General features: G+C 45.0%; 1 protein-coding gene across 2 annotated transcripts in view; it reads right to left on the bottom strand.

Moving 5' to 3' along the window:
- The window catches only part of UEVLD (UEV and lactate/malate dehyrogenase domains), a 346,003-nt gene that overhangs the window by 138,415 nt on the left and 188,651 nt on the right, over nt 1-18,937 (bottom strand). For both annotated transcript variants that reach the window (XR_013608720.1, XM_078681085.1), the window contains exon 8: nt 13,601-13,771. Coding sequence is in view for 1 of the 2 variants with exons in the window: in XM_078681085.1 (XP_078537211.1) it covers nt 13,601-13,771 (171 nt within the window). In the remaining variant the exon portion in view is untranslated. The remainder of the gene's footprint in view (nt 1-13,600; nt 13,772-18,937) is intronic.

Raw genomic sequence — 18,937 nt, 5'->3', positions numbered from 1 at the left:
TTATTGCCACGACCTGTGTCGTCTAGTTTATTTACTTACCGTAGTGTAGTGGAAGCTATACTTTCACATATCAACTGTGCCACTCTGTCACCTTTACGGACAAGAAACGTCTCAGTCCCGAAGTTAAACAGGAGAATCATTATATTGCCCCTGTAATCTTCGTCAATAACACCAGCCCCCACGTCTATGAAGTACTTAGCGGCTAGCCCAGAACGGGGAGCGATCCTGCCATAGCAGCCCGGTGGTACTGCGATTTGTAAGTCTGTTTGGATTAAGGCTTTTTCCTTGGCTGGTATTTCATACTCATATGCGCTATACAAATCGTATCCGGCTGCTTTGGCCGAACCCTTGGTGGGGGACGTTGTGTGTCTAGATAACTTTACAAAGTTAAGACTGACCTCCCGTGGGTCTACACATGGTTCTTTGCCTTCCTCATCTTTAGGGTTTTTGTTGTTGAGCAGCTTCTCGGGATTAGTTTCTAGCGTTTTTTTAAACATGTTCAAGAAGCTGGGATTATCGGTTTCAATGATTATATCCTCAGGCAAGCTGGACATCACTCCCACCCTCACTGTGTGGGGAATCCCTACTGTAGGTTCTATCTCAATGTTAGCTATAGGATATAGTTTGACATCCCCGTGAACACATTTAATATTAACAGTACCCCGGGGAATGTATTGCTTTGAGGTCACATATTGAGATTGTATAACCGACTGACGACAGCCGGAGTCTAGTAAGGCTAGTAGTGAATGCCCATTAACTTTCACACTTACTCGAAATGATCCGCCAAGTTGCGCCGAGTAGAGAACAGATTTGGGGAGGTACCCGACCTCCATAGGTTCCTCATCCAGTCTCTTTTTTGGACACAAACGAGCGATGTGTCCCCAATGTCCACAATCAAAACACTGTGGTCCGGATGTTCCAGTGTTATCTGTTCGCCATGTACGAGGCCGTGCGGCTTCTTTTCCTTTAGAAAAATTTCTTTCTGGTCGTATAAGCATCTTTTTCTCTCTCTCCAAATCAAACGGGGCGTTTTTCGGTTGGGCTCTGGTAAATGAAGATGCCATCTCTACTGCTTGAGCGGTGGTTAGGCTATGATGTTGTCTAAGCAACTTTTAAGTAGCGTAGGGGAGTGCCTCAAGAAACTGCTCCAAATATATTCGGTCGAGTATTTCTTCTTTACTGCTAGTAGAGGGTGTAAGCCACTTATCCGCGGTCATTTTTAACCGTACGAACAAGGTTTTGGGGTTTTCTCTAACGGTGCCTCTCTCCTTGCGAAACCGGAGACGGTAGGCTTCCGGATCTAGTCCTAAATGGTCTAGTACGATTCTTTTTTGTCCTTTTACCAGTTGTTGTACGACAGTTTCCATCTTTTCTCCAGAGATGGTGCCTATGCCCGCATTCTCCACCACTGTTACGGGTGCGGGATGAATAGGCAACAAGTGAATTTTAGACTTTTCTTTCCCCTTGTGATCGTCCCACGTGGAGACCGGCTTCTCGCGGTGCTTCTACGGCTGCACTCTGTGGGTTCTGTTCGACGGCCTCTCTCGGGTGTCCGTCGACTAAGAGTCTTGTCCAGTTCCGTCTTGTTGCTCGAAGCAAACAGAAGGAGAATACAGGGTATGAGTCGAATGTCCAATTTATACACTAAGTTTAAAGGAAAAGGTGTGAGGATCTAACAACCCGTGCCACACATCTATGGATAATTTCGACGTGAGGGGTAAGTGCTCAGGGTAGGGACACAATACCAGGGATGTGGGAGTATGCAGGTTATTCGGAGAACTTTCCCTTATAACTGACCCAGCCCCTGATCTTTTCTCGAACTTGGGTGAGCCATACACCTCCCGCGGGTGTATGGCTGGGCGAATCACGGAGTCGTTGGCCTCCTGGCTTCTCCCGTCTCTCGTCCTCTTCTCGGCGTCTCGTCTCCGTCTTCTCAAAATCCGCGCCGCTCTTCTCCGGGTCGCTTTCTCTCTCCTCTCCGCTCCGGTCTCCTACTCGCTCCCTCCGGGTGAATAAACACACTGTTGATTCGTCCTTCTCAGCATAAGACTCCTCTACGTCCTGACGTGACTCCTCCCACTCTTGATTCCAGTCCAAATTAAAGGGCAATTGACCCGTCTCGTTCTCTTGTAGTTCCAACTCGGTGTTGAAGTTCTGTGGAAAGTATAAGGAATGATAGGTGGTACCTGACTTCTGTCTCTGTGATTTCTGTATGTATCCCTGCTTTTGCGACAGTCCCAGGCCGTTACACAAGGTTTATAGGGTCTACCAGAATTGGGGAACCTCCCAAATTGGCTGTTCTTAGGTCTCCTTCGCTCTGACCTCCCAGGAAAGCAGGGTGTAATTTCTTTAGGAGTATTTTACCATCCACATTGGTCCAACTTAAGTTTGTTGAAAGCTTGAGAGATACAAAGGTCTAACAAGCCGCTCGCACTGATTCAGAGTTTTTTAAAGCAATGGCGGATGAAGCAGAACAGTGCACAAATCTCAGAACACGTTTCTCGCCCTTACTGCCCATTTGACAGCACATCGATTCACAATGGCTGAGGAAGACATCACATAATTGGTTTGAGCAGCACTATATACCAATTAGGTACTCTAAGAATATAAACAAACAGAATATGCAGATGCAGCAAGGCTGTTCACATGCTATGCAATAATAGATTCCCCAGTCTGTTATGATCCATAAATATTCTCTGAACCGCTGTTAACTTGCATATAACATATGAATGTGCTCCACAGGAGGCTAACACATATAACACATGCAGTGCCTGTAGGATCAGATCTCTAATTTTGCTAGGTCAGACATGGCCTGACTTTGCTACATATAAACCTTACTCAGAAAGACACTGGCTGCCAACAGGTGAGCCTAGGCAAATGATGATGGAGATAAAAGTCACATTCAGACCATTTGGGTAGTTGCATTACAAAAGTGGGACACTAGGGTCAAAGGCACTGTTCAAATATCTATAAATGCCTGAGTCACTGTCCTTAATCAACAAACTATAAATATGATAAAAGTTTAATGCCCAGGTAAACAACATGAATTTCAGTTTTGGATACCCAGGTAAACAACATGAATTTCAGTTTTGGATACCCAGAAAAACCTATCAGTTGGAGGTGGCTCATCTCTACTTAACCTCACAGGATAAACATGAATAATGAGTATATCCTACCAACGGAAATGGTACAGAATCCACATTAATGGCAGTTGTAGGGAAGCATACTTGCGACTCTGCACACTACTATGGATAGCATACCATCAACAGCAGTTTTACAGTAGGTGATCAAGGAAATACAGGCAGATAATTGTGCACCGCACATGCAGGCAATCTGGGTATGAAACAGATAGGCAATATAGACAGTGTATGCAACTCGCTAGAGAGCCATAAAAGCGATGTAGTTGTGTTGGCTATGCACCATAGGTAGGGCACAGCTCAATAAGACGAAAAATAAGTAGAGTTATTGATGATTACCTCTCAGGTTTATGCATCAAGGGGAAGAAACACCCTGGGTGCAAAGACACGGAGGATCCAAATTAAATCAAAACATGAGAATGAAACAGGCACAAAGGAAAAGAAGCAGGGAGAAGCAACCCCAGGGGAAGGATACACAAGACAGGGGTGGATTCAGGAAAATTAAATTACAATACCATCACAAAGAAGAAGAACAGGCAGGGCATAACTTGAGAGATAAAAACTGAATTGAGGGTGGAGGAGCTTCCCTGACTCTGAGATGGTGGCTTAGTCTGCGAGTTCTGCTGTGTTGTATAACAATTTGGCATATAGCCTGCATCTGATTTACCTAATTTGCTTCCCAACCGACAGATTCCCGCATGCAGAGACCGCGCCAACATAAACGGCACCTTTTGCGGAACTTTAAAAGGCCGTTGCTGTGGGTGACCTTGCTGCGGGCGGCCGCAGAGGCCTGGGCTGACTCGGCAGAGACCAGCGGCGCAGCGTGGAAGACGAGCCAACTATACGTGCGCCAGGATTTTGGCAAACCCAGGGGGTTGCTTGCGACTCAGGCCATTGCTGCCCGAAGTGCATGATCGCCCCCCCTGTCCTCCCCGGTGGTATGTCGCACCATGGGAGCTGCGCACTTCACGTGAGGGGTCCTGGGCCTACAGAAGTAGCTGTGCAGGCGTCAGCGGGGGCAATTGGTGGACCGGAGCTTACAGCGAGTTTGTCGTCCCAATAGCGGTGAGTGCACACACACACCCCCGGGGCCAAGGACACCCCTCCGAGGCATAGTGGCACTGCCTGACTGAGCGGGATCCGCACAGGAGTGCGGTGACTGGTGAAGTCTCGTGCGCCACACTCGTGGTGGACAACGCTGAGATTGCGGAGGCTGGGCACTGAGTAAAGCGGTCCTGGCCCTCCCATCGGCCATAGAGAGGCAGCGGGTGCTTGGAGGAAGACTGGCCCCCGCATCGCCACTCAGTACACGACTGCTTGCTGCAGTTTTAAGTGCGAACTACGACCTCCCGGGCCTGGGATGGCTGGAGTGCTGAAGCCTCTCCGGACACGTGTGTAGGTCCCTTTAAGTCCTTTGTCGCACCCCAGGAGATGATCACAGTGGAACTCTAAGTGCCAGGACCCCTGCAGCCAACAAAGTGGAGTGGTGTGGCTCACTGGTTAGAGGCGGCAGACCCGGGAGCAGAGGACGGCCCGGGACCAGGGTTCAATCCCCGACGCGGCAGGGTCTTGGACCAGGGTCAACGGACTCGATAATTCTCGCCTCGGTGCCTACTCTAACTAGGGATCACACTCGGCAACTCTGGGCATTAGCTTGCCTCATCTCCACAACGGTCCCCCACATACGCCGGGGATGCCTGGTTTCACCTTGGAGATACCCAGTAGGGACCATCTCACAGGGAAAGCCAGGACGGGTTCCCCAGCGGTCTACAGCGCAGAGATACTCCTTCGGGAGTCGATTCTAGCGCTTTAGAAATCCACAATCAATCAATCAATCAATCAATCAATCAATCAACTAACGGACTACGGGGTCTAAAACCGCCGATCTCCTCTAATACTCACGCTGCCCCCCTTTGAAAAGCACATTGCAGGCGGTCTTGTCGGTGCCCTAGGCATCCAGAGATCTACAGCAGCCTGGTGGTCTCTGATGGACTCTGAGACTCACTTAGCGCCTACTGCGTTACTCCTGTGCAGGTATACCTCAGTTAGTACTGTGGGCAAAATAGACGAAACACAACCGAGGCTGAACTTCAAGCAGAGGAAGACGCAACTACGTGACCCAACCCCGTCTCGGGACGTGAATGCCCAATCGGAAGTCCCGGATTCGGAAGAAGGAGACCTCAAGACCATGCTGGCTGCAATGCAGAAGAGTCTTCAGAAAAGCCTGTCCACAATTGACAGTAAAATCGACTCCCTAGCTATTCGTATGGGCTGAATGACAGAGCACGGAGGTCAAAGAGGCGCAGACAGAAATGGATACAGACCAAAAACAGATGGGGAAACTACTGCAGTCTCTACAGGATAAGGCTGAAGACCTGGAAGCAGCAATATCCACATCACAGGACTTCCAGAAACCACCAATGTGGGAAACATGGTACTGTTTGTTGAGGGGCTACTAGCAATGTTACTTGGTAGGGAAAAGTTCTCCTCAATGTTCGTTGTGGAGCCTGCGCACCGCTCTCTAGGACCGAGACCACCACAGGGAGCTCCCTTGAGGCCGATCATCGCCAAACTGCTCAATTACAGAGACAGAGATGCAGCATTAAAAGCGGCAAGGGAGAAGCAAACTCTACAATATGAGGGCTCAACTATTTCCTTGTTTCCTGATTTCACGCTCAGAGTACAAGAAGCACGCAGACAGTTTGCACCTCTGAAGAGACAGTTGCATGACAAGAACTTAGACTATTCTATGCTATAACCGGCACGCCTGCGGGTATATTGACAGGGCCAATCTCAGATTTTTACGGACCCAAGACAACTGCAGAAAGCGCTGAAGGAGTGGGCCAGAGATTATGGCTCACAATGCGGGATCACCAGATCGAGATGGAGCAGCCGGCGGCAGTCTGGGCGAGCAAGTTTGAAATCAGAGTACTCTTACTAGCATATAAAACTCCTTGCTTTTCCATAATCTACACAGTTTCACAAACTCTGTAGATTATGGAAGTAGATGATAGAGAATGTGTTTAATTACCAATCATAACAGTTTCTCCGGGAGTGATCTGGGATAGCGCAAGTTGCATGTTATTTTGGGATGTTATCATCATTGAACTCAAGTACAGATATGATGCTGGTAGTCAGATAACCTTTTTAATGCTTGACGACCGGTGTAAATATCACCGGTCATTATTGGGGCGGGATTGAGTGTAGAGCAGGTTACATCTGACCACGAGTGGGATCCGCACACTGGCGATCTGCCTATTTTTGTTTATTTATTCTAAGGAATCTAGAAATGTTATTTTTAGGTGTCGCCTGAGCCAGCGCATACGCTGCTCTGGCGCGACATTTAGTGAGTGGGCTTTAAAAAGCCAACCACAGCTTTTTGGGTGGCATAGATCGTGCGGTTAAGAGCACAGTTACGAGCAGCTCATCCAAGTGCGTGTGCCTTGCTCTGCCTCTCGGTCTTCCTCGCGCATCAACGCTCCTCCCCCACCACAGAGTGAGTCTCACAGCCGCGGGTCTTGTTACTCCTTCTCTCTGGTTCTCGTTGTTTGTCGCCCTGCCCTTGCTTAGACACTATACCCATCTTCTCTTTCATGCTTCACCTCTGCCTTTTCTGTCCTGAGGGCAGTTTACTTGGCAGTGGAAGACGGTACTTGAAAGTTTTCAGCAGAAGCCCTTCCCAAGCTGGCCTCATTCTCGTGATGTATGTATTTCTTGATACTCTGTATCTCCCCGTTGGCTGTCCTGCCTGGCGCCTGGGGAGCAATGTCGAGTTCACACCATTGTGATTGGAATGGTCTTTTTGGGTGCCTTCTCTCCAGCTCACCTATCCCTAACACGTCTAGCCGCCCTCTCAAACGAAGGACCTTTAAAGCCATTAACAAAACGTAGGCATGAGCTTACTATTCACTGTGCGCCTGTCCGACCCGATATTCTTTGAGCAGCGCAGCTCAGTAATACCTCTTACCTTCGTTTCAGGGAAGGTAATAGATTGCTTCTGGGCAGGCGTTGGTACCTGCACGGGCTCTGCCTCATCCCTTGCACAGCGGGGGACCCCAGATGCATTGATCCCCCCCAAACTGACTGAAGTGCTTGCAGTTCATGTGGTGCAGAAGGCCGCATCAGATGGCTTCTTTGAGCAGCGCAACTCTGTAATTCTTTTACCTTTTTTACCTTTGTTTCAGGGAAGGAAAAAGATTGCTTCTGGGCAGGCGTTGGAGCTTGCACGGGCCCGCCTCCTCCCTTTCGCAATATCTGTTCTCGAGGCAGGCTGTTTGAGTATTTATATAACGTATGCGGCAAATTCAAAAGCATACAGGTCTTGATTTGCTCATTTGAGCAATAAGTTAACCGAAACTCTCTAGTTTCACAGGTCAGTGCAGGAGTAGCTCATCCTGCCAACGTTTTTTACAGTGCATTTTGGGACATGTAGTCCTGATTTCCTAATAGAGTCAAGGGCTACACGTCCCATAATGCAAAGCTAAAACCTGGGCTGGATGATCTCTATCGCACGCATGGACAACCTAAGAGTTTCGGGTAAAATTCGGAGAGGGTTAGAAAAGCGGCGCCTTGACGATTCGCAGGAAGCTGATGCCGCGGGCCATGGGCAAAATGGTGTTATTTAAAGTTGACGGCCATGGTTGGTACAGAAAAGACTGATCTGGAATGAGTACATAGCAGCGATAGCTTCTTAAGCTGTTGCTTTCCGACCCACCCCTAAGTGCTTTGTTGGCAGCCCTTTTCACTCCTGAGTGACTGCGTAGCAGCTGCATGGAACCAAGGCACCGGGATGAGCTGCGCAGAGAGCACATGCATGAAGGGAAGGCGTGGGCACTTTCAGCACGGGCCTCGCCTCATTCGGCTTACCTGGGGCAGCCTTTTTCTGAAGGAGAGTTTAGTGGACCTGGTGGGAGCCGCGCCTTCTTGATACCACGCAGTAACCTTTACAACCCGGAAGCGTTTGACAGCAAAGTGCAGCTGTCCTCTGTGCTGGTAGGAAGAAGACCCAGGAAGCACAGAGCAAACAGCCATCCACTTGTCACAGGTCCAGCAGCCCTCAGTCACAGGACTTCAGTCGGCTGTCACAGGTGAGGCTGAGACCATCAAAGGGACAACAATTAACAATGTTAAAAGCTGGTCGTTAAATTGCCTGAAAGTATGGTCACGCATGCCTGTCAACTCACTCGTGCGTGAAGTGATTCTTTTTGGTGCTAAGTCCGGTCTTAAGGTTAATTGGAATAAATCGCTATTCTTCCCGCTGATGGCAGAGATGGCCCAGTTTACGCCAGACTACCCCCTATGCTGGACGACAGAGCCAGTTCGATACTTAGGCATTAGAGTGCATACTTATTCGGATGTTGTATTCAAGGAAAATTATTGGAAAGCGATGTCCTAATTAGAAGATAACGTGGACAGATGGATACACTTACCCCTATCATTAGAGGGAAGAGTATCGATCATGAAAATGTTAGTTATTCCTCGGTTTTTATTCTTATTCACTAATATTCCCATAGTCCTCCCGAGGTCCTTCTTTCGGTTGCTGACAACCCTGATGGTACGATTAGCCTGGGCTGGGAAACACACTCGAGTCAAGTGGGAGATTCTCACACTCCATACAGCTTGGGTGGGCTTGGAGCTCCGGATCTCAAACTGTATAATAGGGCGGCGCAGTGAGTCCATGCGCACCACTGGCTGCACGGCCCCATGGATGCTCCGCATTATCGGATTGAGAATGTGGTGGCGGCTCCAATCCCATTGCCAGCTCTCCTTTTTAAACCGCCTCACCGCAGGACTGGTATCCTTGACTTCATTAATACGACAACGCATGCCTGGCATCACCTCCTGAAATTACAAGCTGGCGCCCTCCTATACTCACCTAAGACACCGTTGGAGTGGTGCCACTGGTTGCCCCCGTGCAGGGAAAAAGGGGTGAATAAGGCCTTAATCACTATAAATATCCCTACAATAGGAGAGTGCTGAGGGTAAAACGGTATCATGGGAAGACATAGTACGGTAAGGACATACAACTAGACCATTGACCCAATTCCACTTCCACAGGGTGAGGCATTCTCTGAGGGAGCTTCTGGGCAGCGGGTTGGATGAGGGGCACCAGATGCAGTTCTGCTCACATATGTTATTAAGACTGAATCGCCATTGCAAATCATCTCAAGGATATATAACACAGCACAGGGATACCGGGCCAACCACTACACTATGGCTCCTTTTTTAGGTTAGCGTGGCAGGCAGACCTGGGTCGGGTGATCGATGATACAACATGGAAGTACTGCTGTGAGAGCACGAAACGCTTCTCATAAAATGGGTGTCATAGTCTGATCATTTCAACTTTTAAATAGGGTATATTATAGACCAGAGAGGCTCTGCAGGTACGGTTTGCGTGACTCGGCAGCGACCCTGCAGATTTTTGTCATCTCGCCTGGTTATAACCTGGGATGGCGACCTTTTGGGAGTTGATATTCAAGACACTGGGGGAAGTCTCAGACACCACACTTGAACCAGACCCTATGCTCGCTCTATTGGGATACTCTAAAAATTGCCTATGGAAATCAGATGTCTGGTAGATATGGGACTCCTAGTTGCTAGGCGTAGGGTTGCACTCTGCTGGTCCTGGGGCCCGACACCCACTGTGACGGCCTGGACTAATGACATGATGTATAGCAGTACACAAACAATATTATAGCGAGTAACTACCCTCTCCAGCAATCGGCCTAAACACTTCTGGGGTCTATACCAGGCTTATCTGGCTGACAAGGCAAATGGCCCAAATCGCGCTGAGTCCCTTGAAACATAGCACAGGAGAATTGATTGCATGAGATATTCCTTGTTGCTGGACTGGGAGTAGTGCTTAGAATTGTGGCCATCCTCAAGTGCCACAGGATTAGTACTGTGAACTAGGTATGTACAACATTTAACTGAACTGTAAATGTTATGGATGCAAATTGTAAGGAGCTGATATTGATACTGCATGCTATAAGATACTAGCATTGCCCTACTGTGTAAGCCTTTGTGTATTGTGTATATTGCAGCAAGACTGATATGTCTCAGATTTTTTTATCAATAAAAGCCTTTAAAAAAAAAAGAGATAAAAACTGAATTAGGGCTCTACAGAGATTAGCAATTCTGTGATGAGCATTATTCTGATCCTTCACAGGATCAAGGAGAAAAGAGACCAGAGCCTAAAAGTGCTCATTCTTCTCAAGGATCTGATGAAAGACATACCTATCAGCAGGGGAAAATGGGCTGAAGAGGATCAAGTCCACAACCAAGATAGTACTTCCAAAAGAAGAAAGTAGCAGCAACTACAAGGAAGGATACCCTTATGGCACACTCAATTTTATATACAACAATTTTAGTAAGAATTCAGTCTTCGGTTGATGTTTTTCAGTCTTGCTTTTTTTTGATTTTGAGTGCTTTATTTCATTCCATAATATTCTTCACAACAGCCTCCCCTTTAAGGGGTATAACCCAAATATTACTCCTGTCCAGAACGCTTATCTCATGATGTAATCAGAGGGGATGGGGAACCCCTCTATACTTTTCTTTGGATTCACTTGTTTTACAGTTTGAACTAATTGCTGCATAAGATTATTAAAACGTACAATTTATTTTCCTGACCAGCCGCAAGTCAATCTTCATGGTCTCCTGGACTGAGCAAGCAGCAGATTCCTCTTATATTGCAGCAGCAGAGTTAAGAGTGTTATAATTGATATTCTTATTGAGGAGGAAGTTATAATGGGATTCTTCTATTTGATATTGCCACAGGCGGACCTGTATGTCACAAGTTGGTATTACAAAAGGTCTTGGCACAATATAAGAATCAAGCGGATTGAGCAAGAGAACAATTCCTCACATCTTCTCCTGTAAGAAGAACCCAAGGTTCAGAGCCAGTGTCCAAAGAAGTTAAAGACAAAGCAGGATCTGGAACTCTTATACAATGAATAGCAATATTAACAAATAACTACCTTGTACCCATCTACCACGAACAAAGCAGATAGTACTGGCTTAACTCATATGCTAAAAAAAAAACTACTAGTGATATACCAAATGGATTCCAAAAGCACAGCTTCTGATTCCAACTATCTAATCTAATTTTGTTCACATTTGAGGGGGACACAGTATGGATTTAGGAGACTGTCTCAAGGGTATAAGTAGCCCATGGGTGGAGTTTGGCCCATATTACTGAACTGTTGCAGGAGGATTTGAATCTGGTTTCTTATGTAGACATACACATTACTGATGAGGACCTAGAGGAACACTGCCAGAAGGTAAACAAGATACTGATGATACTTGCAGAGGCCAGTTGCAAATTAAGCTTCAGAAATTCCAAGATGTGATATCTGAATGTAATTGTCCTGGGATATAAGGTATCCAGTGAAGATAATGGATTTGACATATCTCCCACATTTTGTAGAGGGAATTATACCATTGTACCAGTTAATTATCCCTATTTTCATGGGGAAATACTGGAAAGAAGAGCACTCTTAAAAGCTCAAGGATTTACAGAAAGACATTATTTCGACAACTCACTTACAAGCACGGAACAGCACATTTAATCTAGTAATAAGAACTCAAGATTCAGATCAACTCAGCACATACCCCAGCGATAGAGATTACTTTAAAATACACCCCATTCAAGTGCGGCACTAGTCGTATTAACTTACTTCTATCCATAAAGCGTTCGGCGTGGTATCCAATTCCCTAAATGCAGCAAACAGAAATGGTTGCATTTTTCGGCCATGTATTTATACTAACATTGCAATGTCTTTCAATGCTATGTGATTTTGTGGAACATGTACAATCTAGGCTAAAAGGGCAACATTTAAAATGTGACTGATCAATTCCAGCTATGAGTATCTAATATTATAGAACTAATTTGAACTATTATCATTTCCACTGACGTAGATAAAATGATCCAAACCCCACAAAACTGATTTTTGTTACTTTCTCGTTTTTGGAACATGCCGCTGTATATTCAATGCATGCCATTGTACAGGTATCATGTCAATCGGTTTCCCTGTATGTTTTTCTTTGCGTGTGTCACTGTTAAAGCCAAAAGATGATAAGTCTGAATTATGCATATATATTTAAAATGAAAAATCCCTTGTATATTCAAAAGTGTTTTTAACCCCTTCCGCGCTCATGACGAGCTGAGCTCGTCATGAGTTACGACGCTCGTACGCTCATAACGAGCTGAGCTTGTAATGTAACGTGGCTTTTTAAAAACGGCCGCACACAGCGGGAAAACCGCTAGCGCGCATGCGGTTAATGTTTAAACTGGTATAGTTTTGAATGTTGTAAAACAATTAAAAATTGCATGAATATTGGCCAACAAATTCTTTATATGCACGTTCTTATAGCCTTGAAGAAGTCTCGTGGAGACGAAATGCGCCGCGTCAGCAATGATGGCTATGATTTTGCACTGTATTTTAAATGAATGAACATCTATCAAATATCAAATAAAAAAGAAAACTAGTATTTTCACATAAAATTTGGAGCTTTGTATATTTTCTATGGGGGATTGTTTTCTTTGTTCTTGAGTAACTTTGAACTCGGGATTACTAATCTTGTGATACGCATTATGATTAGACAATACATGGGTATGTGCTGAGTCGATCTGAATCTTGTGTTTTTGGTCATCCAAAAGTTGAGGGAACTAGGGATGGATTAAACCCAGATCTTTTGACTGGGTGTGACTGTTTGATTGGTTCAGATGCTCCATCCATCACCACCCCCTTTTGTACCTCTATGTTGAGGAGACACCTCAAAGGAGATCCGAAAGGACAACAGATGGTAGTAGCTGCAATGACACGAGCTTCTCATCATTGGTGCTCACTTGTGAAAAATTAGGTCATCAATTGCAGGGGAGTGGAAAGGTATATTATCCACCAGTATGAGACTAATCAAAAATATTGAACAAAAATTATTTCAACATAGTTACATCGCTAATCAGAAGCAATATATTGGTCTACAAATATAACAATCCATGTACCAGCTGAAGTCATGACGTAGTGCTCTTGAGAACCAGTGAAGCAACACGAAAAGGCAATGATAAACATTGTAAACTTGTATGTAATGACATAATCTAAAATGATTTTACAGACATAAGGACATGGGTAATCCAGTTGGATATAGGTCAGGGGACTGATCACAAGGGACAATCTATATTGATTTTGTTAATATTTTTAACAATTATATATTGAATTAAAGGGTCTTAACCAGGACAAAGGATGCCTGAAATCAAATGTGGTAGCATCATAGGGACCATTTTTTCACTTTCAATAGTTGAACACCGTTTCCATGGAATGAACAGTTAACCCCCTTTCTTAAATCTAGGAAGATATTCTATTTGCATAAGAATCTAGTAGAACTCAATTTCTGGAGGCACATTCACATTACAACCATCAATCATTGCTCTGGAAGAATCAGTGCTGCAATAGATTACATACCTGGCTGAGATGCCACAAGTAACACACAATGTTGACAGTGATGAGCAAGTGCTGGCACAATTCCTCGCAAGAGATCAACATTGCTCTGTATTACATTGAGGTAGGTCTGTGCATTGGTCCAAGCATTAACAGTAAATACTACCACCTTTGACCCTGCTGCAGCAGCAATATCTGTAAATAAATAGGGAACATTTAAAATTCATGCATTGTCTTTTAGCCTGTAGCACAAGTGGCATTGTAGACTCCTTTAAATATCTGCAAATTACTGATTGAAGCAAAATAAATCATCTATGCAATTTAATTCATGTATGTAGTGTCACTTCAGGACAGAGGGGCTGATTACGAGTTTGGTGGTGTGGGAGTAGGGTGGCACGCCACAGCCCCGCTCCTGCACTGTCAAAGTTGACTGTTGACCGCCCACCAGACTGGGAGTTTTCTCCTGGTCAGGCAGGCGATCCTTTGGCATTCCCACAGCAGTGCCTTTAAAAAAGGCACGGCATGCTTAGTCCATGTCGTGCAGGAACTTGGCATGCAAGCATGCCCCCGGCATTCATCTCAGTGAACAGGGGCGATAGGGGGCCCTAAAGGGCCCCCTTTGTTTCCCCACCGCCAGCCAGGTGGTGGGGAAACGGAATATGTCAAGCATATTACTGCCCAGACCGCCGCAACACTGCAGCAGTCCCAAAATGGTCAGACCGCCATTCTTGTAATACAGTGGCCAGACCACTGTTGTGGCGGTCACCGACCACCACCACACCTACACGATAGGTTTGGCAGTCTGATGGACCAGACTCGTAATCAGGGCCAGCAGTGTTGGTGAAATACTGCATTGCTTTGTAAAATAATCTGAATTATCTGTGTGGACATAGATGTAAACAAAAACTTAAGGGACTGATTACAAGTGGGCCGCATATCCCTGCATCTAATTGTGCCTACTTTAATTTAACAGCCACAGAATGTACGTGTATTACTTTATGTGTGGGGATGTGAGAGAAGACCATCACAGCTGGTGGTTGGCAACGAGATTAACGTGGAACAAAAAGTACTGCCCTCATGCTGCGCAGTTTGTTGTGAGAGGGCAGACTACTTGTAGGATTAAGGTCTAAATCAGTGTGGTAATGAACTGTGCAGTCAATGCTGTTGGGGGCCAACTTGGCCACTGGACAATAGCATTTGGTGGACTAACATACATTTTAACTTGGATGCCAGGGAATAGTAGTGGACCTGCTCCAGTGTCATGGCCTTCTGATGGTAGTATAGTGGTTGCGGCAAAGTAGCTCAAAGGAAACTAAACCCTTGTCTCTCCATTTCAGGACAAATAGCTCCAGGTTCCCTTATTGGGAGGGCAGCAGGCACTTCTACTGTGTTTAATACCCTTGTTATCATTAGCAGGGAACATATGACTGCATTACCTTGAATATACCCACTTTTGGAGGCTTCCATCACCAGCATGCCGAAACACCTGTGAGCATTTCATATTGATTCAATAAAGCCGGGTTCCATGCATTTGATACTTGCTAAAATGAGGTAGAACTAGAAATTATGAAGCATTTAACAGGCACCATCTCAACCCATTGTTCAGGTGTCCAAATAAATATTTTGGGATTCAAGGGACCATGTGCAACACATTATAGATGTCTTGAATTGCCAGAAGACCGGTTTGGAAATAATGACAGGCAGATTTAGCATATAAAGAGGAACTCTGGTAAAACAATCATTTTAATCAAGTACATTTTTACATTAAAAGTAATCACACTATTACTTGAAATATTGTAACAGTTCAGGTAGCACACTGTGTACATTAGCTACACTATATGTCAATTTGAGGTGAACCATATCTGTCTGAGGCCAGACGTGTGAATCCTTATGGCCCCACCCACTGACTCTTCTGCCACCAGTGAAATATCAGCTTTGTCCCACTAGCCACAAAGTAAGAACTAATTCTAAACCTTCTAAATACTTTACAGAATAAATCACATATTTCTGACTCTTAGAGAGTTTCGAAGACAGGATACTCGCAACACCTCTATGCAGTCAGGCAGACCAGCAGGTAAAATGTACTCTATTGGCGTAACACTTCCTCCAATGGCCAGAGGGAGATTGGCAGACCGAGGTAAGCCACTCGACAGTCGGATGGCTTTTTTTAAAAATTGTACGTCACCACCAGGAATATCGTCGCGGTGAGGGATAGTAAAAAATAAACAAGCATTGACAAAACCAATAGTTCTCACCTACGCAGGAGTTATGGTGTATGCAATGTGTTTTAGCCACATTCTACAGCTGTCCAGCTGCTGTGCAGCATGGCTGAACGTAAAGAATAAAAGAGCGATATGACGCGATCAGCGCTGTATGCATCACAGCTCTTTTTTCCCTTTACTTTCAGCCATGCTGCTCAGCAGATGCGCTGTAGTACAACAGGCTAAAAAAACATTGTCAAAGCCACTAACTCTTGCGTGAATGTTACCTATCGGCTTTGCCTAAGCTTGTTTCACTAGCTGTCTCGTTTTTAGTTTCAAGAGCAAAAATCCTACAACACAATAAGCCAACTGCATAGATTATTAAAGAGATGTCCTTCCCAGTTTTTAGAGGTGTAGTTTTCCAAAATTTTGGGAAACTGTGTTTTTTTTTACCCAAAATGTAGTCTGCCGTTTAAAGTAAGTATTGAACTTGTTAAAGTGTTCTGAAAAGCACCTTTTTAAATGTGATGAAAGGAACACGTTTATTTTGGCCACACGGTTTACTTGGCTGAACTGTAGCCAAAGCACCGCAGCTAAACAAACAAAACCGTTAAAGCTGCAAGAAAGCAGGTTTAATTTTACCTTTCGGATGCCTTAAAGTGGGCGAAGAGTGCCACAAGCAAAATGAGAGATTGTAGAGGGAACAAGCAGAAACGGTGTAGGCCCCAAATCTAGGATCACTCAATCTCCCCCTGCCTAAAAATATGAATGTGACCATCTGTAAATGTAACTAGTGCTTTTAAAAAGTATCAACAAATGCCAACTTTGTGAAGCCTCTGAAGGCTTTACCCTTCTTTGAAAGCACTATAGTTGGGCTTCTTGGGCCTAGAAGCAATCTCGATAGCTTGATATGCACTAGAGCGTAGTTTCTATCGATCAATATTGATGATCCTTAATAAAGCCCTCTGTTTTTCATGATAGTAAAATGAAACACGAAGAATCCACAATTAAATTCAGTGGAACGCTCAATTTTCAAGTGAAGTATCGCAGTATTGAATAAAGGGTGTATAAATGGCTGATCAAATAGACCTCCCTCTCCCAGCAACACTTCTGTAATTGTGATAAAAGACCGTTCTTTTGGATTCTGCACTCTCCTCGAATTGATTCAATCTACACATAATTAACTCACAAGGTTCAATTATAGCTTAATTCTCCCGCATTTTTAAATACTCGCAATTGCGACATGCATGGAGAGCTGAGAGTTCGCACTCCTCTTCCCTGCCAGAATATGCCCCGCTGGAGGGTCGCCTACTGCAAGAACAGGTATCCAACAAGATAGTATCTTTTACATATAGGACTCTGAACAATAACATGCCAGATAGATTAGGGAAACTGAGAAAAACTTGAAAACAGAACCTGGGCACGATGGACACAGTAGACTGGGAGGCTGCCTTATGCACCATAGAGAAGTGGTGATTAAATCCGCCTCCGACTCATCCAATACAAGATACTACACAGGGTGTATTTGGCAGGGTCCGATTGCACCGCATGGGCCGGGCCAGTGATTCAAATTGTCTCCGTTGCAGACACCCGTAGGGGGACTTCTATCATATCAAGTTGGACTGCCCCACCATCCACACTTACTGGACACAAGTATTGGGAGAGATGAGTAAGGTGCTAGAGGCCACACTCCCTCTGAAACCTAAATTCATACTATTGAGGATAACCAATGATATAGACCTGAGCCACCCACACCTGATCTTCGCATTGTTGGCCTTAGTGGCAGCAAAGAGAGACGCGGCACGGGCGTGGGGGGCGTCATCTCCCCCTCAATTAGGAGAATGGAGGAGGGGATTGGATATATATATGGCGGCGGAAAGGGTTACATACAAAGCGAGAGGGTGAACCTGGAAATTCCGTAGAGTATGGGGGAAATGGAGAATGTACCATGGTCTGGATGGGGGTCTGGGAACTGATTAATGCAATGTGGGTCCTCTTGAATTATGCTGTTCTCCGCGATGGTGTGTGATTGGACATGTGCCTTACACCCTGGGGGAGCTTCTGCAGGGGAGAAAAAGGAATATCAAAAGCGTAAGTTATGACAGAGCTGAATTTCGATTGGTTGCTTGACATGGACATGATAATGTGGGTTGTGGGTGGGTGAGCGGGGGGTTATTCGGGCGCATGGATGACTACTTGAGACATGCCAGTTGTTTTTGTATTGTTAAAAATGCAAATACAAACATTTCTAAAAAAATTATTTTTGCTTAATTCCAGAACATGTGTAAGGTTAAATCAAGTCCAAATTGCATCCACTTAAATAAAAGAAAAAAAAAAGAAATGCACATAAAATAATAAGTGTATGCCAAATTGCAGTCACATGACGTGTGAAGCAAAGTAAAGAAGTGGCATTCAATTGGTTAGAAGAGCAAAACCACAATTTACCGTAACACAATCTAGTTCCTCATGCTGTAAGCAAATGAAACAGCACTTGCTTGCACAGAAAAATGTAACCCACAATGTAGCCTCAAATGACTGCGATCTATAAGAATGAATCTACCAGTCACAACAACGCGGACATCGCAGTTGAAACGCAACATCGTTCTCTAACATTTGAAGTATAGACAAGCAAGAAAAGCAACAAGCCGAGCCATAAGAACTGGGAAGCAGTGATACACAAGGAGTCAGTCACTTCCCTGGTGGCATTGGAGCTTGGGAGCAGTGACGTATTCCATGATAAGAGTACAATCCGACTGGCTCAAGTCAGTTCTAAGCACCAAATACTGTAAAATTGCCCAGGTTCGTTGTGTGGTAGTTGTGGGAAAACTTTAAATTTAATGAAATTACACCTTGATTAAACAAGCATTTGCAATGCAATAGGTCTCGCAATTACGAGAGTTTGAGCTATTGGCATAGTAAATGAAAATGCCTTTTATTTATGTGTTAAAAGGCACTGTCATTTACAATGCCAATAGCGCAAACTCTCGCAAAAAGCGAGACCTATATTCTGGTAACTAGTCCTGCATGGGGCACGTGAGCTTTCAGAGGTATTTCCGGTTGCCTCTTTTGATAGATGTTTTTAATGGGAACCATGCCAGAGAGAGAAGCTGACACTCATTAAAGAGGCCTCGGCCTGTAGCTGGAAAGGAATATGCTACTT

This window comes from Lissotriton helveticus, chromosome 3_1, assembly GCF_964261635.1.
Source record: "Lissotriton helveticus chromosome 3_1, aLisHel1.1, whole genome shotgun sequence".
Lineage (NCBI taxonomy): Eukaryota > Metazoa > Chordata > Amphibia > Caudata > Salamandridae > Lissotriton > Lissotriton helveticus.
The sequence above is the reverse complement of the archived record's forward strand: the minus strand, read 5'-3'. Positions and strand labels throughout refer to the sequence as shown.